Source organism: Brachypodium distachyon, chromosome 3 (assembly GCF_000005505.3).
Source record: "Brachypodium distachyon strain Bd21 chromosome 3, Brachypodium_distachyon_v3.0, whole genome shotgun sequence".
Lineage (NCBI taxonomy): Eukaryota > Viridiplantae > Streptophyta > Magnoliopsida > Poales > Poaceae > Brachypodium > Brachypodium distachyon.
In genome coordinates, this window is record NC_016133.3 from 4664189 (window position 1) to 4689974 (window position 25786).

General features: G+C 44.6%; 4 protein-coding genes and 1 long non-coding RNA gene across 5 annotated transcripts; 3 read left to right on the top strand and 2 right to left on the bottom strand.

The window, feature by feature from the left end:
- Positions 1–1155: 1155 nt before the first annotated feature.
- Positions 1156–3508, bottom strand: LOC100840430 (helicase protein MOM1-like). The gene is made up of 5 exons (XM_024461001.1): positions 3454–3508; positions 3297–3385; positions 2248–2352; positions 1386–2148; positions 1156–1275 (listed from the first exon to the last, which is right to left on the bottom strand). The coding sequence occupies exons 1-5, from the start codon at positions 3503–3505 to the stop codon at positions 1265–1267; spliced, it is 1020 nt and encodes a 339-aa protein (XP_024316769.1). The 5' UTR covers positions 3506–3508; the 3' UTR covers positions 1156–1264.
- Positions 3509–5293: 1785 nt separating this feature from the next.
- LOC100841039 (CHD3-type chromatin-remodeling factor PICKLE-like) lies at positions 5294–11907 on the bottom strand. Its single transcript, XM_024460997.1, has 13 exons — positions 11871–11907; positions 11385–11602; positions 10914–11005; positions 10736–10793; positions 10461–10609; positions 9613–9785; positions 9404–9534; positions 8988–9275; positions 7310–7450; positions 6246–6491; positions 5942–6082; positions 5555–5870; positions 5294–5433 (listed from the first exon to the last, which is right to left on the bottom strand). Exons 2-12 carry the CDS (start codon positions 11565–11567, stop codon positions 5598–5600), a joined length of 1875 nt encoding a protein of 624 aa, XP_024316765.1. The 5' UTR covers positions 11568–11602; positions 11871–11907; the 3' UTR covers positions 5294–5433; positions 5555–5597.
- Positions 11908–14717: 2810 nt separating this feature from the next.
- LOC100821506 (protein TIC 21, chloroplastic) lies at positions 14718–18645 on the top strand. The gene is made up of 4 exons (XM_003570935.4): positions 14718–15069; positions 16896–17153; positions 17450–17653; positions 18234–18645. The coding sequence occupies exons 1-4, from the start codon at positions 14806–14808 to the stop codon at positions 18333–18335; spliced, it is 828 nt and encodes a 275-aa protein (XP_003570983.1). The 5' UTR covers positions 14718–14805; the 3' UTR covers positions 18336–18645.
- Positions 15076–16754, top strand: LOC112271984. The gene is made up of 2 exons (XR_002965588.1): positions 15076–15915; positions 16162–16754. It is a non-coding gene; the product is annotated as an uncharacterized LOC112271984 (long non-coding RNA).
- Positions 18646–21743: 3098 nt separating the features above from the next.
- Positions 21744–23150, top strand: LOC100845496 (transcription factor MYB44-like). The gene has a single exon (XM_024462641.1). The coding sequence runs from the start codon at positions 21912–21914 to the stop codon at positions 22824–22826; it is 915 nt and encodes a 304-aa protein (XP_024318409.1). The 5' UTR covers positions 21744–21911; the 3' UTR covers positions 22827–23150.
- The last annotated feature ends 2636 nt before the right edge of the window (positions 23151–25786 follow it).

A 25786-nucleotide genomic window follows, 5' to 3' on the forward strand; every position in this document is an offset into this window, starting at 1 on the left:
TGCCTCTTCTTGCAGAGGTTGTGCTAGCGCTACACTTGATTGGTCTGACTGCATTGCAATTGCATCAACTTCCTTAGACATTTGCAAGGAAGCCTGTCCGGGTACAGGGGCCATAGTTTGTGGTGGTTCAATGTGAGGGGTATCTGCAAGAGTGCTGTCTCCATTGCTGGTGTTGACTTCCATTCCAGCACCTCCTATTTGTTGATTCGTACCTCCAAGTAATGGCTGCAAACCCACACCACTCTCTCCCTCAACATGTTCAGTCCCTCTATGCTCACCACCTGAAGATGCCTGAGATATGTTACAGGTACATATGATTAGTTGTTCTAGAACCAAATAAAAAGTGGCCAAAAGGAATATTTGTGTAATGGTATGTAATGGACAGCACAGGACTCCAATGAAGTACGGAATAATAAATTACCATCAGTTGAAACATGAACACTATTGTCTTAGAACTGACCCTAATTTAAAGATGGGTAAGATGCAGCAACTGGGTTATCCACTATCTCAATTGAAGCAAATGGGTAAAGCGACACTCAAATGAGTGTTTCCGTGTGAAAGGAACCGTACCACAAACAGTTCTACCTTTGCTGCCCAGTACGTTGTACACTAGTGAGCAAGTAACCATACATCCATTGCTATGTGGAAAGAGGTAAGAGTAAAAGGAGGAATCCTAGATAAGCCTAATAAACATCTCTTTCTCCTTTTGCTATATCATAAAGAATAAGAACTTGAATGAGTAATCTACCAATCATTAAAAAAAAGCACAACTCCTGAAAATTGATTTGAAGCTTCAATGCATTATAGTCCTACAAATGAACATTTGCTGCGAAATATGTTGACAATTCCCTGCTAAAAAGTTAGTTACAGGACAGGTCCTGCATGGATAAGCTTATAAGACTGACACAAGCTCCAAAGAAATAAAATTTAACACATTGTGTATCGGAATAAGAAAACCGAAGAAGCAAGCAAAGAGCATTTTGCAGGTATGTGAAAGAATAATCCATGCTATACCTGATTAATGGAATTGTGAAATACAGAACTAGAACTGAATTGGTGTTGAACAGTCAAAGAAGCCCCTCCTTGTGAGTCAATGACATCAGAATTACTCTGGATCCTGTTCTCCGTCAGACCAGAACCTTCTGATGCTGGCCTTCCTTCAGTGTGGATAAGAACTTCAGCAGACCCATTTCTCGCTACTTCTGCATTGGTAACTTCAGATGGAATCACACTTCGAACCAACGTAATTTCCATTGCTGAGATATCATCCAAAGACTGCGAACAGTTTGCCAAAGTAAATGTATCAACACAGCAACTAAAGTGGCTGAATTCCTCCATAGAAAAGCCTGAATCTGGTAAAGGAATGTGTTGATCAAAAGTACCACCTAATTGGCCAAATTTTGCTTCCTGGAGGAAATTTTCCTTCAACTGTAACTCCTTGGTCCACACACTAGATTGCAGCAAGTAAAGCTTCTCATGCTGGTATCTGATGTGCTCCAGATACGCATATAGCAGCATAGTGAACCATTCAATAATTAGCTTTATTTGACAATCCCTGCCTGGATCAGCGTGACTCTTGCGAAGGTGTTCAACAACTATTTTACATGCTTCTCTCAGTTTAATCACTCTGTTATGCCTGTGCATGTCTAACATTGCTACCTCGTTTGCTTGTGTTTCACGGATATTCTTTTCTCTTAAGGTAAAAACCATATTAACTAAATGAATTCTTTTCTCCGTGATTCTGCCAAGAAGTACATCCTTGGATAGATGTTGATTTTTATGAGCCTCTGGAACAAATAGCATTTCCTTCTCTCCTGGTACGATCGCTTCTATCAATAAATCATGTGTATCCTCCTGATGTGATCCATTTTCTAAATTACCCTCGACAGTTGCCACCGTTGGTTCGTCATATCCCGATTTAGGTGAGATCTCCTCCTGGTATGGTGGTATGTTCATTACTGAAGTCGATTGATTGTGCTTGCTTGTTCCACCTGCTCTATGTGAGAACTTCTTCTTTAGGATTCTTAGCTTGTCATAAACATAGGAAGCGAGATCTTCACTGCACTCATAGTTCAAATGCTTTGCAGCTAAGACCAATGATTCTCGACGATTAACCTTGTGCTTCAAGAGAGAAGCAGCACGCCAGCACTGAAGTAAAGAATGAAAGAAGGGAACATTCATGAGAAAGAACATAAAATTTAACATGGCACATGTAGAAAAAAACTTATAGAAAGGTTCTTTACTGACCAGCGCAATGTTGAATGCATGCAGTATGCCCTTTGGCTCCTGAGTGACTTGGTGATTCTTCAAAATATACTCAAGAAATTCCTCACATAAGCATTTAACACTCTCCTACAAAATGCATTATTATCCAAGAATCTAATCAGGTCAAATAGATAAATGATCATCCGTCTTCATGAAATTTAACACATGCAATGATATTGTAGTGTAAAACAATGCTTTTGAATAACTTATGTCTGTTTAATTGCTAAACATAATGTATTGCCATTAAAATGATGCATTTGCTGATCAGTTCCAAACAACTGAACAATTTACTTTTCTGAGGATGCATTTGGTTGTAGCAGTTTCAATGCTACCAAATTAGATCAGTACTTTTCACCAAAAGAAGTAAGGAAGTAGATACTTTTTTTTGACAAAGAAGTAGTATATACTTGACACTTCCAAAAGGTAGAGTAGAACTTTTTTTTGCCTTCCGAGGTTTCTAAAAGGTAGAATCTAATACAGTAAACCGAAACTGCAGTTCAATGCTGCCAAATAAAACCTCGTGTGAAAATAAAACTCTCAACTAACGATATCGATCAGGTGGGCATTGCCAGCAGCCCAGCAGCAACACTGCAGATGCCAACCAGGGTCATAACAAGGTACTAAGTATACTTTCCCTAAAAAAAAAAAGGTACTAAGTATACTTGAACAAAATTATCTAGTAGCAACCACTAAAGATTAATGGACTGGAGATGAAACAGCAAGCTAATAATTTTTTTATCCAGTAGAAACTACTAAAGATTAATGAACTAGAGATGATACGGCAAGAAAAAGCAAGCGTTTCAGTTATAAAGAGTTGTGCAATAGTGTTCCTCTAAAATTTTTTTGTAAAGAATTATAACTGCGAGATATCCATGACTCCATAGAAATTAAAAGAGTGCTTCAGTTATACAGAGCAAAAGTTATCATGATCCTACTTGGTAAAGAACTCTCATGAGAACTACTTTATCAAAATTAGTGAATTAAGAAGAATAACATCAATAGAGCAATGAAGCCATTATGTTTAGCAATACCGGTAGTTCCAACAATTTATGTAACTTTGAGAGCTCTGGCCTCAATTGGACATGGAGACCTTTTTGTGTGCCATGTTGGTTTTCCACCCCTACAAAATGCACTGCATTAGAACAATGCATATTCACATTAAAAGAAGAACTGTTAATTAAGTGATACCTAGTTCCTGCCATGTGTCACCAACTGATATTTGCTGAGAACTAGATGCCATATAGTTTTCAGGCAACATTGATCTTGTCTTTGCCAGCTAGAACATTTGGAGATGGATCCACGATTTCAGCAATTTTTCTACGCTTTGTACTTGCTTCATCAGTTTCATTGGCAGGAACTTTCCCTTGTTCTTCCATGTTTTGTATCTTCCTACGGCATCTATGCGCTGGCTCAGTTATATATTGCCAACGAGGAAACTTCCCATTTAGCAAATTAAACCAGAAGGTCCAGAACTTTGGCAGATCACCATCCAGTGCAGAGATTCCCTCCCTCTCACCTGATAGAACAATATCTCTAGAATAAAAGGTTCCACTGAGATCAGCTTGTGATATGGCTGCATTGCTCACCTTAGTGCTGGTATCAACTTTAGTGGATAATTTTGTTAAGGACTCCAAAAGCACATCATCCATGAACAGTTTCTCAGCATCAGAATCTTTACTAGAGTAGGTATTGTTTTTGAGCTCCTCGAGTCTAGTGAAGAGAAATGATGCACCCCAACTAAGCAGAGAATGGCTCAAGATGGGTGTTATATTCTGGATGTTGCTATCAAGAACATGATCATGCTTTGCAAGTATAAGAGCCTTTTCCTCCACCGTACAAGATGAATACAGACGAAAAATGGGCACACGTTCAGACTGTGACTCTATGCTGATCCTCTGGAGGATTCTCAAGTCATTTGCTGGATTCCAATCACTACAATAGATGATGATGGCATCCACTGATGATAATTTAATGCTTGAGAGACAGGCACGACTATCGATCAAGAAAATAAAACGCCCCTTAGTCTTGTCATTGAACATACTCATTGCAATATGTTTCTTCTGCGCAGGCAAATTACGCTCTACACGTTCATATGACTCAAAACCGAATCTTTGACGGACAAAATCGTCCAAAATATCACCCATTGGGTTGCCAGCACCAGCACCGGGCTGAACCTGAAAAAAGTAACATCGTTTTGCACTGATCATCCATTTAATTCTAACAATAACAAATCAGAGAATATCTAAACAATAAACTAAATAAGGGATATAGACATCCACAATTCAAAATTGTGAACATGGGACAACCATGTTGGAAAAGTGACACTTCTGCATTTCAGAAAAGGATAAAACGTTGGACTACACAACATTAGTAGTAGTCATTTTCCTTTTTTTACAGTGTGCATGCAATCAAAATTTTGCATCTGCACAAGTTCTTTGTTCTAACATGTTGTATATCTATGATTCTTTTTAATGAAGTGCAGAAGTGCAAGTTTTCAAAATGCAAGTGCAACCATGTCCACAATATCTATACATTCAGATGGACATGTACTTGGAAAGGAACACATGGTGAAGCAAGCATATTTCATTTTCATTGTAGAACACTACATAAAATTCTAGTGTGCAACTGTTAAAGGGAAATATCACCTAATAAATCTTTATGGACGTGCACCTCTTGATATTGAAAATGAGGCAAGTTAAGATACCCAAATGTTATTACTAACAATTTGACATAATGTGCACACTAAAGAGCAAACGCAGATAGAAACCTTTCCTCATTTGAGCAGTTGATCATGCTTGTGCATAACATTTGGCAAATTGGGAAATGAAGGAGATCATCAATGCATGCTTGAGGAAGCAAAAAATATGAATGATTGCCAACTCTTTGGATGGAAAAAATTACCCTTAACAGGAATCAACATGCATGAATTCTGCCAAAATTCAAATAGCGGAAGGAAGAAATCTTATTTGAAGCATAGTAGCATGAATAACTCACATGGGAAAGAATAACAACTCTCATCCCTTTTCCCCTGATCTCTTGCAGCATTTTGTCAAGAAGCAGTAGCTTGCCACTTGCATGAACTCCAATATCTAGGATATCAGTTGCTGGGCGGTCCTTGGTAAGAGAGGCTTGCAGCATCTGATCTGCTAGATAAGGGTGGTCACAGCACTGTTGCATGATAAGATCAGTAAGACAGTCAGTAGCTGTGCACAATGAGTACCATTGCAGAATCCATCTAACTGCCTACTGCAGAAAAAAAGTATGCATACTCAGTAATTTAAGAGCAAACCTTCCGGAGGGACAAAAGCATGTCACGAAGAGCGCCAACACTATCAGTTTTCGAATGTGATCGGAGTGCTGAGGAGTTTGAATGTAAGGTATAACAGTAGATTTCTAGCTGCACTCGAGAGCCGAGCAGGGACCCAATACTCCAAAAATTTCGAAGAGTCTGCTTTCCGCTCAAATGCAACGTGAAGCGCGAGTTTTGATTTCAGCATCGCTATGGTGCCAGGTGTGTCAATAGAATTAACATTTGAAATGCTAGACATATCATTTCCTTCAGAGTTGACAAAAGATAGCAAGTTGATGTAATCAACAATATTTTCCTGCAAAAAAACATGAGTTAACATGGCCTCTGTACCAATGAAATTTTATAGGGTAAAATTAGCGACAGCACCTTAAGTGGGGAACTCAACAGAACCATCCTAAAATCGGCGAGGAGATGCTTAAGTTGTTCAAGGCATTTTGAAACTCTTGAGATTTGACAATCATCAACTATAACCGCCTCCCAAACAATGCATTTCATGGTTTCGATGTCCTGTTTAAAAGTGGAACAAACAAAGAAAAGTAAAAGATCTATCTATATATTTGATAGCTAAATTCCAGGATTGCATAATGTTGAACAAATAAGAAACAGGAGGCATCTTTTGCATGCCATTAAATTGTAAGTTACAGAGCTGAGACTAACAGAATACTATTACCTCCAGGATAGCATCAGGGTGGGCCAAGAGAACTTGCAACATCATAGAACCATTATCATAAAACTCCAAATCACGAATTGTTTTACGCACGTCTTTCTCCCCATTGTACACAACTACATTGATGTATGGTGCCAAGAGATTGAACTTAGCCTCCCACAATGAGACAGAAGTAGAGACAATAAGAAGTGGGCAGCTGACATCAGGCAATATGGACATCGCGAAAAGAACGGTCTTAATTATACGCTCCTGTATAATAGATGAGTTTAATAATTAAACCTTGAGGCAGAAAAGGAAAACAACAAAACTGAACTCTGGCAGCAGCTTCAACTCTGAACTCTGGCAAAAGCCCACTTAACTCTAAAACCGTCCGAATTACGTCCTTAAACTATTAAAACAGTCTGCTTTTCACTCTAGGGTGCTTTCACAAGTGGTTTGGTGCATGGATCACACGTGTCCACCATGCACTGCCACTGCCATGTCATAAAATTACTTTTGTTATCTATTTCTACCAATTATTCTTCCATGTCTAGCACTTTTTATGGCAGTTTTTATCTGAAATAGTGAAGTTTGTTCTTGCAGTGTTTGTGTTCGATTATCCATGTCAGTGACGTGGACACAAGGCATCCATGTTACCCAACCAACTGGTAAAACTACCTGAGGGTGAAAAATGGACTATTTTAATAGTTAGAGCCTACAATTCAAACCGTTTTGTATTTCAGGGTTGAATAGGCAAATCACCCCACTGTAACTTCCAGTCTACCACAATACTACATGAATAATAGTCTTACTGGTGAAATAAAAGATTTAGACATGCCTATGGCTATAAGCAACTACCGGTATACTCCCTACCGTTCCTAAATACTTGTCACTGTTCTAGTGCAAGTTTGCACTAGAACAGCGACAAGTATTTAGGAACGGAGGGTGTAGCATCCAGCAAGAAGAAATGAGTAGGAAAAATAAAATTGAAGCAAAATCCGATATCAGTGAGAACTTAAGGTTTTTTTCCAAGTGAGAATTTAAGTACAAGGAGGAAACAGAACATATTTTTCGGGGCTAGGTCATACCTGATCATCCACTAAGATAGCGCCACGAGAATTGTGCCAGAACTCACAGAGCTGATTAAGCGAACTCAAGTGAACGTTATCTAAACCAGGAGGACACCCGTCTGGCAACCTCCGAAGTTTCTGAAATGGACTTTGCTTAGCCTGTAAGACAACAGATGGTATTACTGCCACTCGAAATTGTCACATTTTTAAGCTATACATGGTTTCATTTCAGAAAAAAAATTGAAAATGTCCTTATTAAGTTCATATAGAGTGAGAAAAGTTCTCTAAGCCTCACTGCCATGACAGGGATTAGGCCCTGCAGCGACTATGTAATTATGAGCCCATTTCGAAAAACAAAAAAGTGCCAGTAAATCAGAATGGTACTAGTGAACGTACAAGCATGAAAATTTGAATTGCAGCTACGTTACCCTGATGCTCCACCGAGGTGCCATACAGGGTATCGCATTAGTTTTTTATACTCCTCGATACTGTATCCGTAAGCGTCAACGGCTTCTAATTTATAAAATAATTAACTAAATTTTCAATATTCTAAGGATAGTGTCCAGTATTAAGTAACTTAGACCAAGTAAAAACCCAATCCTAATACAATACTACTAAACCCTAGAACTCATCTGTCTTGAACTGTTGTCGTCGCCTGTTCTCGCGCTTCCATTTGCTGCTGCCCCTCACCCTCCCCCCTGCCTCTTCATTCTAAATGTCTCTGCTGCTAGTATAAGCTGTAATTTAGTCATTTATTGTGGCATGTAAAGTACCCTGTGATTTGGGTATTTGCATTTAGGTTTACAGCATGGTAACTAGGAGGCTAGAAGCTCTCTGCATTCCTTTCTATGCTTGGATGGTGCCAAACTCTACCGTTCTAATTCCTCTAGTCACGGTCAAAGATATTTTTTTGGATGGATGCCCATTTTTTGGCATGACAATGCCTCTTTGCCCACTCTAGTTCATTTTGCTTGCCAACATTGCAAGTCATGGGCAAGCACAACCTTGACTTAAATTATGCTAGCCAAATACTTCGTGGGGCAAGGTTGGTTTCAAAACAAACCTACACTAAGTACACATAAACTCATTGTATCCAACAGTCCATGTAGTGTAGTTTTTGACAACATTGTACCTCTATAATTATGTATCCATATCAACACACATGTATGCCTCATCAAGGTAACTTAAAGTGCAAGTAGACAACAAAATTGCAGAAACTCAGGCTGATACTGGGTGTGATGTATGGAGTCGCAAAATGTAAAGGTTGTAAAGAACTAACACAAAATGCATTCGGAATTAAACCTCATGTTTAATATGTGAAAGATAAATTGTACCTAGTGAAGGTGAAGTGACACCATAGAAAGAGAAAGATAAGTTGAACATGCAGACATCCTTGTACAGAAAATTAAATGGTGTGGATTTCAACAATGAATCAGAAAACTAGTTGTTAAAGCTTCTGAATTTCCATAATAGCTCGTCTTGACAAAATAAAATCAGGTGAACAAAGAAATATTAAGTTGTAAGGGTTAGATATTATAAGGTTCAGTATTTATGTAAAGTGGACTAGAATAAGCTATGTGCAATTGTGGATATATATAGATAGCAAATCAAAATATATAGGCTATGTACTGGTTGTCCAAACCGTTATGGCATGTCAGTCAAAATGTAAAATTATTCTCTAAACTCTAATGGATACCTTCTTTATCTTTGCAGTGTCAGAAGTTTTTCTTGCAGCTTCATGGCGGTTTTCATAGTTCCTCTTGAGCTCCTCAGCCTCTCCCGTACATAAAAATGATGAAGTATCAAGTTCCCATGTAGCATGCTCATAGCCGAGATCCTTCCATTTGACTAACCATTCGACATTACAAAATGCCAATTTATCGCCAGTTGAATGAAAAAATTCTTCAGCTTCTTTTGGAGGCATAAGTGATCTTTTCATCAATAAGCGGTGTGGTTCAGCCCATTCCTGCCTCCACATTATTGTCTAAGAAATAACATTAAAAAAGGAACACATCAGTCATCAGCAGACGCGATTTTGCTCTTCTGCAGAGTGCACAGCTAGCAGCTTCCTCTTACAAACACAAATAAATAAATATATCAAATAGTAACAACCTTTTCTTTTTTATTTTTCTTACTAAATTTGGAGACAAGATCATGACCTATATCACTTTCTGGAGTCCAACGATTATGTACATGAGCTAGATTCTTGTACTTCACAAAATATTGCTTGCAGTTCTGCACTCCTATAGTGGAAAAGCAATGGTGTTAACAGATGGATGGAGAAGATTCAAGATGAGTTGATATGTGTTTGTTAAGCATACCCTCCTTGACATCCCACAAAGATTCAACTCCCCCACTGGCTGTATACACACCAGACAGGAGTCTTTCTTTAGAGCATATACTGCACAACCAGATACCAAGAGAGAAACATTCCAAGGGAAAACCCAGACAAGAAATATGGAACTTTCTTTTGCAGCCATTTCCATCACAAGACCTGTTACCAAATTGTAAATAATAATGAAATACAGCTTTACATATTGAGAATAACTGAATTGGGTCATTAATTGTCAGGGTGACTAACTGAATTAGCACAAAAGCTGCCAAAAGAAAATGTTTCATTTCAAATTTGCATGATCATGTTCCTTTTTGATGCTAGGGCCACTATTTACATTATTTTGTTACTCCTGCCGTTTCAAATTAGTTGTACATATAGGATTTGCAGGTTTTCTCAAAATACTTGTACTCCCTCCGTCCTGTAGTTCTTGTCGAAATAATATTACATGTATCTAGAAGCTTTTTAGGAATAGATACATCCATTTTTGGGCTAATTTGAGACAATAATTATGGGACGGAGGGAGTACATTAAGATTTAAGATTTCCAAAGCCTATAAACCATTGTGTTCTTACTTTCCCTAGGCAAACAATTTTAATGCAATAATTCTATTGGATGAAAGGAGGTGGGGCTTAGTAGAGATTGGAGGACGATTAAATGCATGGTGCAATAAATTGCATGGGAATACGAAAAGAGAAATCAAGTGGTAATTTGTCCCTTTGGCTTATTTTTATCTCTAAAAGACTGCATGTACAACTATTTTGAAACAGAGGGAGTATTAAGGAACTGAGGACAAAAACGGACAGCTCAGATACATTATAGTGTAAATTGATTTACTTAAGAATTCCTGGAGTTTCCGCACTTCCGCAAACAACACAGATGTGTTCGTCGCAATCTGTTTCATCAAATTGGGTAACTTCAGTCTGCTTCAAAGCACAAGCCTCTTGAATCCTAATGGAATAATCTTCTTCAATTGACTTCTTGGCCTATAGTAGGATACAAAGAACATTTTGTTCCAATTACTAATTCCATCCACAAAAACAAAAACAAATGAAACGAAACATGCGTGGCATGAAGTTGCTATAAGACTTATTTAAGTACTACACAACTACCTCGTTAGAATCAATATTGGAGTTAGGACTATTTGGTGATTCTGGTACCAAGCTTTTGCTGCAAAGCGGGAGGTAATGACGGAATCAGTTGTGCTACCAAATAAATGTCCAGTGACATGAAGGTAGCATCTATGTAGCTAAATGGAAATAAACATTTTTGCAAGGGTGAGTGGAGTACTTCGAATAGCCATCAGTTTGCTCTTTAGCTTCCATTGCAAGACTGCTGTCAGCCACATTAACTTCTGAGCACAGATCAGTAGGCATAAGCGCCTGCACAAGAATGATGATGCAACTTCAAGTCCTTTGATATTTGATACACATGCAAGGATGATAAGAGAGAAAAACAGAGGATTGCAAAAACAATCCAACATCATAATTGAAGGAACCAACATGTTACAGGATAAAAAGATATCAAACATAATACTTAAAAAAGGAACTCAGGGACCTAAGTTGGTAAAAACAAAGCATAAGATGTATCTTCATCTGTTGAATAATGTGTCTAGCAGTCTATTTTGTTAGTCAGGACTCAGAGTTAAGACAAACAGTGGATGAAGGAAGACAACACTGCTACTTTCAGCAATGCCTTGATTTCATGAAGGCTGCAATCATAAAACCGGCAACTCGGGGAATAGAAGATGGTTGAACAAACCTCTGAAACAGGAGCAGAATTCCAATCTGTCTCCAATGTCATGTTGGGAGCTTCACACAAGTCAGAAGTAGAACCTTCCGAAATTTTATTGACGGCTTGACTTAAACGCGCCTGGTTATCTTGTTCTTGCGCCTCACTTTCTTCATACACCGAAACAGAGACATTATCTTCTGTGTGCGCCATGGAAATATTTCCCTCATCCACTTTGGGAGCAGAAACTACATCGGTAAAAAGATTGATAAAGTGACCATGGCATTTGGATTAACCCCCCCCCCCCCCTTCCCGACCAAAATGAACAAACAAACAAACAACGCAATGTCATCATAAATTGTCATGCCTAACATTTTGGTGAGAATAAGCTGTAAGCCCCAATGAAGCATACAGTTCATTAATTAGTTCAACAGGTGTGCTTTGCATGGAAAGCCATAATGCATTGGTTTTGGAGCATTCAGCAAGCTAAAAAAGAGTAGTAATATAGCTTATTACCTGCCAAGTGCCCATATTGAGACGTCCATCGGTTATAGGGATCCTGAGAAAATGCAGAGAAGAATACTCCTCCTTAATTTTTGAATGAAGTGGACGAAATGAGAAATAGGAGAAAAAGAAAGGCAGGAAACACATACGTAAGGGCACAACCAAACATTGATGATTTAATATGAGCTGGCATATCATCAGGTCCTGGAATTAGAATTGAAATATTGTCATCTGATCATCTGAATTTTACAAGGATACTTCTATATACTCTATCTATAAATCAGAGAACCACATGCCACTGTACTAAATATATGGTAGGCATTAGGCCCCATAAGGTATTAGTTTAGCTCAACCCAGCCAAATACCAATAGTACAAACTGAACTAACCTTCTAAAGTGTGCTTCCAAGGAGCAGATCGGCCCTGACCATAATAAACACACAGTGAAGCAACACATATTCACTCTTTGAAACAAGACAATAAACTTTCAGAGCACATCTCTCAAAAAAAAATCAGAGCACTGACCTCTGGGACGATCCTGTTAAGGAAAGTTTCAGTGTCAGCCTGTACATCAGAATCATAATTCTCATTGATGGTCAGGGAAGCGCTTGTGTGCTGCACTACAGGTTGAAGAAATTTCAGTACTACCAAAATTCCTCAAGCAGGTGTTTTCACTATTCAGCATGGTTATCAACTTATGAACATGCATGCAGTAAACAAATCATTATTCTATTATATTATACTTATACATGCTTAGTGATAGTTATATTATACAATTTTACATTCCTGATTTCTCGGTCCTGTGCTAGATTTCTAAAAGTGATCATGATCATTTTCTTGAGGTGCTATTTATTTTATATTTTGAACTTTCTTATGGCCATCGACATTAAAGGAGCCAACTGTCACAAACAATGTAAGAGCTATAACTTGTCAAATATGAAGTCTCTGCAAGGCATCATACATATATTATACTAGTATATTATACTGTACTTTCTATATTCCTCAGCAAACACAATTAGCTAAGTCATGAGATCGTTGTAGGCAGCAAATATTTTTATAAATACTGTGTTGGCTGGGTCTTCAACTCAAGAGCTCTTGGCTTTGATACCATATTGAATTGCATGCACCGAACTAGTGCACTAAAAAGCTTAAGCTGATGGCGAAAGGAGGGCAATATGTGTGTGTTTGGTTTTAGCCCAACTTCACCCTAGCCAAAATTTTGGTCATGGTTTTGCTTGCCCAAAAGTTGGCCAACTATAGTAAGAAAAATGAACTAGATTTGGCAAAGAGGCAGTGGTTTGCCAAATGTTTGGCAACAAACCAAACAAAGACCAATATTTTAGCCATGACCAAAAAATTTGTAAGGTATAATTTGGCCACCATCTAAACACACAGTAGATTTCAATAAAATCCCTCTATCGCTAAAAGAGTGCAACTAAAAAATCATTTAACCATACTATACAAGTCAGCATAAATTTTTAGCATTTGAAATAAACCTTGAGCATAGTAAATTCTGACCAAGCTACTGAAGCCCAATTCAGCTAAATTCCATCACATCCATTTGTATTTATTAAAGAGAGGCCTCAGATTTTACTTATAAGCTTAACATAGCTGCTGATATGACAAGAAATTATCTGAGAATGAAAGCCGACTATGGAATAGGATAATGTAATGCTTTGATATATAAATTGTCAAGATAACACATAAGGCTGACGTGTTGACCAATCTTACAAATTGTAGACACAAATACATGATAGGGATGTGTAGTTAGGTGTTGGAGTGCTACGCACTTAGGAGTGACGGCATGTTACACTTGCGGCATTCTATTATCGTTGGAAATGGTCAAGTTGCGAGAAAAAGGACCGTAGCAAAAAATAAATAGAAGAGGTTCTTTTTAAAAAAAAAAGGGATAGAAGGGGTTCTTCGCAATTTAGCAATTCTTCTGGTTGACCGGTTCTACCCTCTAACCAAAGGAAAATTATGCCCATTTGTTCTCACTTGAGTAAGTTCACACAAGCGAACCTAAAGGCGTCTACAATGAGATGATGTCAGCATTTTTTTTAAGGCTGCACGTAGGATAATTACTGATGTGGAAGAGTGAACACATGAGCAATTATACACGCACTAAGAGATGATCTCTTAAAAAAAAGATAAGGCAAAGAAAAATGCAAATTTCCTATTATATTAGATTTCACTTTTTAAAAACATTTATAAAATTAACTTTATTTATTTAGACATTGATTGTAAGATATAACACTAGATATAACTTATTGTACTTCCTCTGTCCGAAAAAATAAGTGACGTGGTCTTACACAAATCCACGTCACAAGACCACGTCACTTATTTCGGGACGGAGTGAGTATAACATATTTTGATTTCTTGTCTAAATTGCGTGGAACACGAGCAATTGATCTGACCCACAAACCTAAGGGTGCCAATGGGATCCCGCAAAAATCCCGCTTCTAGTTCAATTCTCAAATTTCCTATTCAAATTTTGAACTTTCGTGGGATCCCGTCTGCACCCCTGCACAAACGAGACACGAGATTTTATGGTAACAGACACTCGTGTGCCCGCGAACTCGATCCAAGAATGACATCCGGTTAAACATATTGCACGACGACAAGCCATACCAACCAATCAACGCGGCTCAATTCACAAATCAACCGTTCTCCGTTGAAACCGTCGGAGATTAAAGTTTTACACGTGTGCACAAATGCAACCGCCCCAGCTAGGCTTACTCGGACTAGAAGACGAACAAATGGGCGGGCCGGGCCTAATTCTGCGGAAACGTGGGGACCGTTGCGCCCACTGGAAATAACGAAATAAGAGGGCGTTTCACGTTTCGCTCAAAAAAAAAGTGGGTGTTTCACGTGAAACTCCGGAGGAAAAGACACCGGCGTGCCAGCTGCACAACGGGAGTCGTGAGAGCAGCATCGCCATCACAAAAAATGCAGGCGCTCCTGCTCCCATCGCGGCTGCCGCCAACTCCGCCGCCGCTTCTCCGGCGGCGGCCGCTTTCCGCGGCTACGTATCTCGCCAGCCCTCCCCTCCACGGAGCTACCCTCCCTACTGGCCGCCTCTGCTGCGGAGGCGGCGAAGGCGCTCCGCGGCGCCTCACGGTGGCGGCTGCGTCTTCCTCCTCCTCGTCGGGCCCTCTCTACCCGACGCCTCCTCCCTCTGAGCAGACAATTGAGCGCGCGAAGCTCGAGCAGGTGCGTCACTAATTTTACCCCCTTTGATCTATCGACCTCCGGAACTGCGTTGGTCCGTGCGTGAAGTAGGGTTCTTATCTCGGTTTTCTCGAGAAATTTGATGTTCTTGAAATTCTGTGTGAGAATTTTAGGATTAGATAATTAGGAGATGCACATGTGGCGTATGTAGTGTGGGGCTGTGATGGTTGCTTTGTCTTAGAAAATGCACTTGGGCATGATGATGTTTAGGGTTTAGGGCACTGAGCGATTGATATCTGATATCTGATATGTTCCTGATACAGGGGAATTTTTAGGATGTACCCCCTCTGTTCCAAATTATAAGGTGTTCTAACTTTGTCCTATGTCAAATTTCTTAAAGTTTGACCAAGTTTATAGAAAAAATCTACCAACATTACAACACTAAATTAGTTTTATTAAATCCGTCATGATATATTCTTCTGTCTTCATGGTATACTTATTTAAATTTTTTACTTAGGACAAAACTAGAACATCTTATAATTTGAAACGGAGGGAGTATGAGAAATGAACGCTAAAGCAAGTGTAGATAGTTAGTTCTGGTTTGGATTCTTGTCAATACAACCACTCTCACTAAGCATCTCACGGTTTGCTTGCTGATAACGTTATGTTGTGGTAGTTTGATTGGCAACAAATTGTTTATCGGTGACTTGTCTGCTGTGGTGTCCTTAATTTACGGCGTAAATTTACCTTATCACGTGCTCTCTGTTACACTGATTGAAAATCTCTATGAAGCATAGGGTCAAGAAATAAAATGCTGATTCTATCAAGATTTGTTCATCATTAGGATTCCGTGCCTTTTGGGAAAACTCTTGTCTTGAAAAAAGGAAGGTAACAACACGTTTGAATTTTGATGTGATTTCTTCCTAGCTCGTAATTAAAGAACATACCACCATTCAGGGCTGTCTTGAGAAATTTGGGGGCCCGGGACAAAATGCAAAGTAAAATCCTAGACGAGCTACAGTGGCAATTACATAAACAATTTAACAGCCAATTGATGGATTGATCTATCGAGTATTGATTTACTGGTTATGAGTTAACTTCCGGCTTCCGTGACGGCATGATGGTGAATTTCAGAATCGGTGATCGATGGCGTCATGCGGCGATAGCTTAGGTCTTCAGGAGTCAGATAGGACGACACGTCGGGCCGGGTCAATTGGTGGAGCAACACACAGGCAGAGGGCAGGCGAGACTAACGCATTCAGTCTCACGTCATGGATATCAGGATTCGAGATGATTAGATGAACAGGGTAAGTAGGAGCCCTTAGGAGGGAGACTAACATGCACAGCCGAACAGGGAACAGATCGATCGAGGTTTGTGAGTCTCTCGTATGACGGTAATCATGGTACGATGCTGGGAAACAGATAGATTGATCCTATGTGGCTATTGACTGGATCGATGGACAATGGAGTCTTGTATCTACGGGACTGGGCTGTGGTGGTGCACACCTAACAAGAGAAGTGGAGGGCGGCCTGGACAGGACACGGATGTCTAGCCTTTTATTTTATTTTATCTAATTAAGCTTGTACTTAATGAAACTTAAATGTATTTTTGGGGCCCTCCCCAATTTATTTGGGGCCCTGTTCTGTTGCACAGCTCGCACAAGGCCATCGGTGGCCCTGACCATTCCTGATACCTGACGGAAATTTGTGGTGGTTTTCTTTTCTCAGCTGTGTGCGTACATATATTAACCATGTTTTGTCAAAACATGCTGGTTAACAGGAGCGATGTTATTAATTTTGAAATTAGGCAGTTCTCTGAAATGGTTGAAATGACACAGTCATTCTTTTTCTATGGACTGAATTGACAGGTTATCAAGAGACTAGAGAAAACAGCAAGGTATTTCAAGAATTTGGGTACTCTAGGATTCTGGTCCCAGTTGGTGTGCACATTTGTTTCTGCTGGAATATTGTCGTTCTCTACGGTTGTTACTGGGCAAGTGACATCCCCCTTTACATTCTACGCAACTTCTGCTGGTGTTGCTGCGGCATTTATTTCAGTGTTCTGGTCATTTGGTTACATCCGTCTTTCTGAAAGACTTCGAAAAACAGCAAGTGCACCCGCAAAGGTACTCTCTCGACCACACCACCCATTTCACATAGTTACCAGCAAAATAAATAATTTAATTTCAAATTGGGGAAACAAATTGTTGCTCCTTGCCTGCTGCCTTCAACTCATCTTTGTTTAACTTATCTGTCTGTGCACCATCTGACAGTTGAACTGGTATTTTCACATTTATTATACCGTGGCAAAGACTATTGGCACCTGAACTTGTAAATTTTGTATTGTTATTTTGGCAAGATATATTTCTCCAGATATGCTCTGTTTCCAATTTAGAATTCAAAATGTTTCATTCTTTTCCAGGCTCCTCCCCGTGCTGATGTAATTAAAAGTCTAAAAAATGGCATCCTGCTCAATGTGCTTGGGATGGGCGCTGCTGTTCTTGGCATGCAAGCAACTGTTGGTGCTTTGGTAGCAAAAGCACTTACGACCTCTGCAGTCCCTTATTATCAGGCAACTTCCTCTGGCCAAAGTCCTGTTTTGGCTCTAGATGTATTCCTAGTTCAGGTATTTGATTTCTTATTTCGTAATGTTCATGTTTCAAAATATTTGTGAGTGCATTCTTTTCAAGTAGTATGAATTTAGACACCATGCAGTATACTACAATCAAGATCATATACTTCTAATGTTTGTATAAAAACAAAACGATTGCACCATAATTTGCTAGTTTTGTTGGGCCAATGGGTAGTGAGGTACATGATCTACATCATCATCTTATTCGGGTCATTCGTGTGGGTCCAAAATGTTATTGTAGTAGTAGGCCAAGGCTGTGTGAACCGTAAAGAAGGTGCTCTCCCATCTAGGAGTAACCAAGAAACAGCTTCCTTTTATAGTACTACCGAGTTGAAAGTTTCAGTATTTACTGAAATATTCACAAGCTAGCTTCGATTTGTTCATGTAAAGTGAGAAGTTTCAAATAGGAAGTAAAATTGCTGTAAATGCAAATTTGTATGCCGAAAGTTTATCTTCACTCATTGCTTTGGAGTCTTTGGAATACTTGCTTTGGAGTCTTTGGAATACTTTACTACAGCATAAACATTCAGTACCTCAAAAGGATCCGACAGTCATTCATCCTCACTATCCGCAGGCTTCAGCCAACACCATCCTGTCGCATTTCCTTGGGCTGGCAAGCTCCCTGGAGCTGCTCCGTTCCGTGTCGATCCCTCCGACGGAAGCTGCACCGGCATGAGCCCTTCTACTTCCAGCAGGCCAAGCTAAGACCGGCGGCATGAACACCGCCGCGCTCCTTCATTTCCTTATCAGACTGTGCCAGCCCAGGAACAACAGCACCGCGCGGGCACCTGTATGTTTCGCTTTCCGGCTTAAATCAGCAACGACGTGGCCTCGTGATCCTTCGCCGCTTTTATTATTCCTTTCAGCTTTTGATCGGACCGTAATTCCTAGTGAGCAGCAGGCAGCAGCCCTGATCTGCACGTGCTGTATGTACGTGGATGCAAACAGTCTCGTTTTGAACACAGGATTACAACTTGCGATTGCGAGCGTAGGATGCAGGACCCGGCTAAAGGAGCCTTGGGCCGAACTGGTGATGGGCAAACGGGGAACAGCGGACACCGGGCTGTGGGCCCAGGCAGGACTGGAACCAAATGTGCGTGCGTGCTGGATCGCCAGTGCATGCCTCCGTAGTCCATGACCTGCGCAATGCAGTTGGGCACGATCGGCCGTTTTTTTACAGCTGGGCTTCATCAGTGGCCTCGCTCGAAGTTTCGCAGGCGCCCGTTTGTCCGGTTGCGGGGAGCGCTGGAATCCGCGCACAGTCCGTCACACGCACATTTTGATTCGAGCCTGACTGCCTACCTGTCTCTTCACGGCCTCGCTCACCGGTCACCTCACCCACCGCCCGGAGACAGACAAAAAAGCATCGGCTCGGCCCCCGACCGCGCGCCCAACACTTTCACTCGCACCGCAGTTGCCGTGGCAGATAGGCAGGCACAGAGTATTCAGTATTTCAGTCATCCATCCATCCACACGCGCGCGCGCAACCGAGCCGAACCGAGTCTCGTCCGTCCCCCGCAGAGAATTAGATAAAAAATACTCCCGAATCCCGCACGTCGGCAGGGTTAGGATTGATGGGATCATGGGCAGGAGGGACACCAGGCGGGTTTGGGGACGGTACGGACCACGGAGGTCGACCACTGGCAACCCCCAGGGATTAAAAAAAGGGAGGAGGAGATCGATCTATATAGATGGACGGATGATTCCCCGCGGCGGGCAGGCAGGTTGGTTACAAGCGAGCGATAAACAAAACGGTCCCAGGAAGCTACGAGGAAGCTGCCTGGCGCAACTGAAACGGGGTGGTGGGGTTGTTGGTTGGATCGGATGGCATGGCACCCGTGGGATAGATAGATGGATGGATCTCCCCGCCGATCTCGGCTCCCCATGGGCTGCGGTGTGGATGGATCTCTGCAAATCTCGGCTGTGCGGTACAGTACCGGCCAGTGTCGGTGGGGTGGGAGGCCGTTAAAGGCCTCGCCAGCCTGTCCTGGCTCCAGATCCACGTCCTCCCCCTTTCGCCGATCCATGATAGACCTCTGACTTCAACGGGGCCCCCACCCAACCTTTTGCCCCCGCCTCGTCGTTTTCTGCTGCTGCTACTCCTACCTCCCGTAGTACGATCGCTACGTGGACGCGCCACTCCATGCACCCCGCGACGTGGAGCCAGACAGTTCGCTCGGTCTATCCTCCCGTCGCCCCGCTCTTTTATTTCTGGACCCAAACTTTTATTGTCTCCGCGTGCTCGCGAGCGGCGACGACTCATCATCGCCGCGCGGGGGAGCGGAGGGGATGTGTTCTGTGTGTGCGCGCGCGCTGCTGCTGCTTTGCGTCTAGCCCTGTGGGGCCACTTCGGCCGGTGGGTCTCCCTCCCTCGGCTTTCGCGTCGCTTCCGGTGGTTGTTGCAGGTAAGTTTAATCAAGTCGTCCATTCAGAACGTTCAAACGAAAAAAGTCGAAATTCCACCCAAACTGTTGGGGCCTCGGAGAGCAGCAAGCAGTAACCAACTGACGAGGAAGGTTAGGATCAGTTTAAGTGTAACAAGTCAAACTTTTTGAGATGGAGTAGATATTTAGCCGTGCCAGCAAACTCAACCCGGGCCGTATACCCGTACGAGCACGACCCATGAGACGTGAGGCAGGCAGCTGTGGAGCGCAGAGGTGAGCGACGACGCGGAGACACCTGGGCCGGGGCGGGGGCGCTGAGCTGTGCCCATAACTGCCATGCCTCCCACGAAATCGCGCCGGTTTTTATTGCCCCGCCCCGAGAGATTGCGCTCCAGCCTGGCTGCCCACCCCGCAAACCGCCGCGCCATCCTCCCCCCTACCACCAGTCTACTGCCCTATCGCCTCCCCTCCCCCCATGTCTGTCGTTTTCCCCACAACCCAAGCACCACACGCTTCCACCCCGGCCCCACTAAACTCTGACCCCGCTCGCCAGTGACCGAGCACTCCCCGTGGGCGCGGTACGAGAGCATGCGAGGCACGCACGAACCCGTCGTACAGTCCGGTTTGTACGCACATGTACGGGCGGGCCCCGCGCCCGGCTGGACGGTTGCGACTCGGGTCGGGGATGGGCTCCGGCCCGGTTACACGCCACTGTGCCGCACCGCTGCTGTGCTCCCGCGCATGTCGCCATCCCCCGGCCGCATTGCAACTTCCGACTCCACGCACAAGCCACAGGGGGGATGGACTCACAGCTGGACGGATCATGGGTGGATGGACGGATTCATGAATCTATCTCATCGCTTCCTCCTCCCTGAGTCCCGTCCCGTCCTGTGTCCGTGTTAGCTTTCCTGCGCCTTTTCGCCAAACCATACTCCACCACGATCCAAAATCTACCGCTACCACCATCCGACAATATCCCGTGCGTGTTAGCCTTTTGATCTTGACCACAAATTACTCTAATGATATATAATTATATGACATAAATTCATAACCGTCATATTTCTGGTCAAGTATATTTGCTTATGGTTATGATTTTGATCACATTAGTTTCATATTCATGAAGTAATTTGTGGTCTAAGTCTTGGTCAACCAAACCTTAATATGTCCTGTATTGTCCGACTGAGCGAGTACTGCTCGTGTTCAAGTGAGATTCCGCGCCCCCACCGTCCGATACGCATTGGCCGGTGAGATGAGAGAGGATTTGTTTTGCTTGTAGCAGACCAAAAGCCGCTGGCGCAGTCGTACACGGGACACGGCATCAAAACGGCCGGTAGCCCGTTCCGCGAGCAGTCCAGCTAATTTCCTCGGTTTTTAACGGGCCCTCCTTCGCGTGTGCCGTGGGGGGTTTGACGGTACGGAAACAAACAACAATTCAAAATTCAAAACCATGCGGCTTTGGCTCCCCCGGGGGACCGCGGCGGGATTATAACAACCAAACAACGGCCTTCTCACATCACGCGCTTCACGACCCGTGCTACGAGTCTCTGTTGGGTGGGCCCGGGAAACGGGAGGACCCCACATGCCATTCGGGGGATCGAAAACGACACGGGCCCCGGCCCCCCCAGCGTGAGGTGGCCACTTTGCCAGCTGTATCCCGGTGACCAGCCACCGGCCGCTCCCCCGGCTATATAAGCTCCCGCTTCGTCTTCCCCTTCCTCTCGCCATCGGAATCCACACGTCCTAATCACCAATCAGTTAGTAGTAGTATCATCACTCGTAGCCATCCGACTAGCGGTGAGGAATCATCTGCTGGCCCGTGAGGGAAGGAAGGAATCGGAGAGGTCAGATTTGTGGTTGTGCGGCCGGCGATGGGGGCGGAGGCGGAGTGCGACAGGATAAAGGGCCCGTGGAGCCCCGAGGAGGACGAGGCGCTGCGGCGCCTGGTGGAGCGGCACGGGGCGCGGAACTGGACCGCGATCGGGAGAGGGATCCCCGGGCGGTCGGGCAAGTCGTGCCGGCTGCGGTGGTGCAACCAGCTGTCGCCGCAGGTGGAGCGCCGCCCGTTCACGGCGGAGGAGGACGCGTCCATCCTGCGCGCGCACGCGCGGCTCGGCAACCGCTGGGCCGCCATCGCGCGGCTGCTGCCCGGGCGCACCGACAACGCCGTCAAGAACCACTGGAACTCGTCGCTCAAGCGCAAGCTCGCCACCGCCACGGCGGCGTGGGAGGGGGACGCTGTTAGCGGCGACGGCAGCGGCAGCGGCGGCGAGTCCGAGCCGCCGCGGCCGTGCAAGCGCGCCAGCCCCGGCCCTGGCCCCGAGAGCCCGACCGGATCGGACCGCAGCGAGCTCAGCCACGGCAGCGGCCAGGTCTTCCGGCCCGTGCCGCGCGCGGGCGGGTTCGACGCCATCATCAGCGCGGACGTCGTCAGGCCGCCGCCTCCGCGGCCAGAGGAGGACCCGCTGACGTCCCTCTCCCTCTCGCTCCCGGGATTGGACCAGGGCTTCCACCACGACAGCGCCCGGAGCCACTTCCAAGAGCTCTCCCCCTCGCCGCGCTCGCCTTCCCCGCCGCCGGCTCAGCCGGCCTACCCTTTCAGCGGCGATCTGGTGGCGGCCATGCAGGAGATGATCCGCGCGGAGGTGCGCAAGTACATGTCAGGCGTGGGCCTCCCCGCCGGCTGCGGCACCGGCGCCGTGGGCGAGGCGTGCATCCCGCAGCTCGTCGAGGGCGTCATGCGCGCCGCCGCGGAGAGGGTCGGCGGCGTCGTGGCCCGCCAGTAAAAAAACAACCGACCGTACGCCGGCTCGGCAAAAGCTGTCGCGAACGCGGGCGCCGCATCTCGTCGCCGCCGTGGCTCGCACTGAGATCTCGTGTGGTGGTAGCGTTTAGTCGTTTTCAGGTCCTCTGTTGGCGTTCAACATCGGTAGTTTGTTTATTCTTCGTCTGCTCTGAAACAGAGCAGTGATGAAGTCGGGATGGGGTAAAGCAAGAAAAAAAGGGCAAGAGAAAACGGAAATGTTTAATTAGCGATGCCCGAGGCTGTCGTTTCTGTACAGGAATGAGATGATGGGGACTGGTGATGAGAAATTTGGGCAATCATGTTTCGCCTCTCTTCTCCGTTGAGACGTTGACGATCTAGGTCCCAAAATCGCAAAGCTCCGTGGATCGGAACCGCGTGTTGAGCCTACCAAATCACCCAACCGAAAACCTTTTCTATATCCTGCTATAATAATCATCCCTCAGCGTTCCAAAAATATCTAGGGTTCGTCTAAAATAAAATCTGGTTTCCTTTGCTGATCCAACTGAATTACTACTACAACACCATCGTGGAATCGGAACGCACGCCCAAATCAGTGCGCAACGGAACGAGCAGACCGTGGACGTAAGAAGGGAAACCGACAAATTCGGGGAGCGGTTGTGTGGTGATGCAATGCAGCGTAAATGTACGTACCACACGAACGACCCCATTCGAAACGGAGCGGTACAGATTGTAGTACAAAGTCGTGGCGGCAGCGACAGTTATGGACTACTGGCTCGTAGTTATACGCTGCTGCAGGACGAGCGGTAGTGGTGAGTAGCTGTGGCGGCGAATTGGTGGTGACGGGTCAGGAGCGACAGCCCTGACAGTTGGCGATATTTATAGCGGCAGCAGGGGGAGGAGGAATGCGAGTAGCTCGCTGTTCCCCCTTCACATTTCGTGCAGAACAGTCAAGGAGCTGCGTCCTACTGTACGTTACCTTCAAGTCGATCGCTAATGACAAAGCCTCGCGACACGCATGTCCAACGCAACACGCTACGGACCATGGGCGAATTACCTTTGATCGGCCAGGAAGAACGAGTTCCCGCTGTTCTCAAAACTGTCGTGAAACGGAAACCAGCGGGCCGGTCAGCAGGTCCACCTCCCTCGGTAGCCCGTTGTGCGAGCAAGTGCGCGTAGCCGAACCCAAACTGAACCTGGCCGAACTACAAACACGATTTGCATCTAGGAGAACGTCGTTCTTTGCGCAAAAAGAAGAAGAAAAAACTTCGTCATTCCAATATTCTACTTATTTGAGCCTCCTTCCACTTTGAACTTTCTTACTATTTCTTTTCGAAACGACTTGTGCGCACGCGTTGTGTGTTCTCGCATTGTTTTAGGGGAAGGTAATAATTCATTGATCTTGTTGAGATATGTGTCGAATATGTGTACGAGTAGGATTACAGTTGGACTTGAATTAGCGGAGGCTTTGGTGTTGGAGTCGAACACGTATAACCCAGTGTAGCCCAAAGAGACAATTACAACATAATAACAATATGCTCGTAGGGAGCCGGCGGCTTGTGCCGGCGCCTAGGGTGGCCAGTGTTGCGGTATTATGGGGGAGGAGCGCCCGTAGTCATGCCTCGGGGATGTAGGATTCAGCCAAACCTTGTTAATAAATATCGTGTCTCAGTGTCATCCTTGATCGTGCATTCGTCGGATTTCGTAACAGGTCCGAAAACGCTCGGCGTCCTGCTACAATTAACCGCTATGTGTTGTCGTGCTATTTTCAGGACATGTGCCATACGAGATGGCTTTCGAGAGCAGTCGCGCAGCGTGAGCTCTACCTGGGGTAGGAGACAGTGACAGAGATTTACGCATGGAGATAAAGACCTACGTCATGCCTTCGTTTGTACGAAGATGCGGCTTCTCCAGAAAACTATAGGTGAGGACGGCTCTAGGAGAAGCCGGTTCTAGAAACCGAAAAGATCGCAGCCATATTAGTTACAATGTGTCTTGCCCCCTTAGGGCCGATTATAGCCGGGCTTCATATAGACAGCCGATTAGGAATTTAAGTCCTATAGTGATGTAGCCAAGCTTCCTTCCCCATAAGGAGGCTTGTAAGTCTCCAACATGGACTCTCGTAGACTCAGGATTCGGTTTGTGTTCTGGCCTAGCACCGTCCGTTCAGCAAGCTTGTTCGTGAGCATACCCGGTTGGTCCCTCATCACCGTCTTTGAAGAATTATGAGCATATAGAATCCCTCCTTTCATGGCCACACCCTGAAGCCTTTCGGCTGGATTCTTGCGGGCGGCTCGGGCAAAGTGACCTAAACGTTGCCAACAGTGGTGGCAAGGCTTTTCCTTTTGTCTTGGCTCGGTGGGCTCGTGGTTTGACAGTTGGGCTTGCGCAACACCTCTAGGGGCTCTCCTCTTTCCACAGTCACAAATCCGGCACGGATCTTCTCTTTGCAGGCGTGGGTGCAGTGTTCCCCTCGCGCGGTAGGGTGGGCTGTGGTGCTCCTAGGGCAATGGCTGGCAGCGGGCTCCATGGCGATAGCCAAAGTTGGTCCTATCTGTTCCCACAGGCTCGTGTCACAGTTTCTGGTTGCCCGACGGTGGTTCCTTAGAGTCTTGGTGTTAGGTGGGCTGAGGAAAGTGGCGGTTGGCCTTGCTTGTGGGGAATTTCGCATTTGTGGTTTGGACAGTGCGGACCCGTGATTGTGGTTATGTTGGCACCACTCCTCTGTCGGTGTGCGTGGGGGTGGCGAAACTTGTCGCTGCGAGAGTTGTGCTCTCACTTTGGCCATAGCCAATGATGGCGGCATCCGCGGGCGTTGTTCACCTCCTTGGAGGCATTGTTGTGGACTTGTGCTCCTCTCATCTTCGTGTTGTCCGAGCTCCGAGGGAAACCTCAAGATGTAGGCCCCCTTGGATCGAGTGGTGATGGTGTACTTGGGTACCGCAATGACATGTTCAATTGCTACCGGTCTCGGGGGGTTGG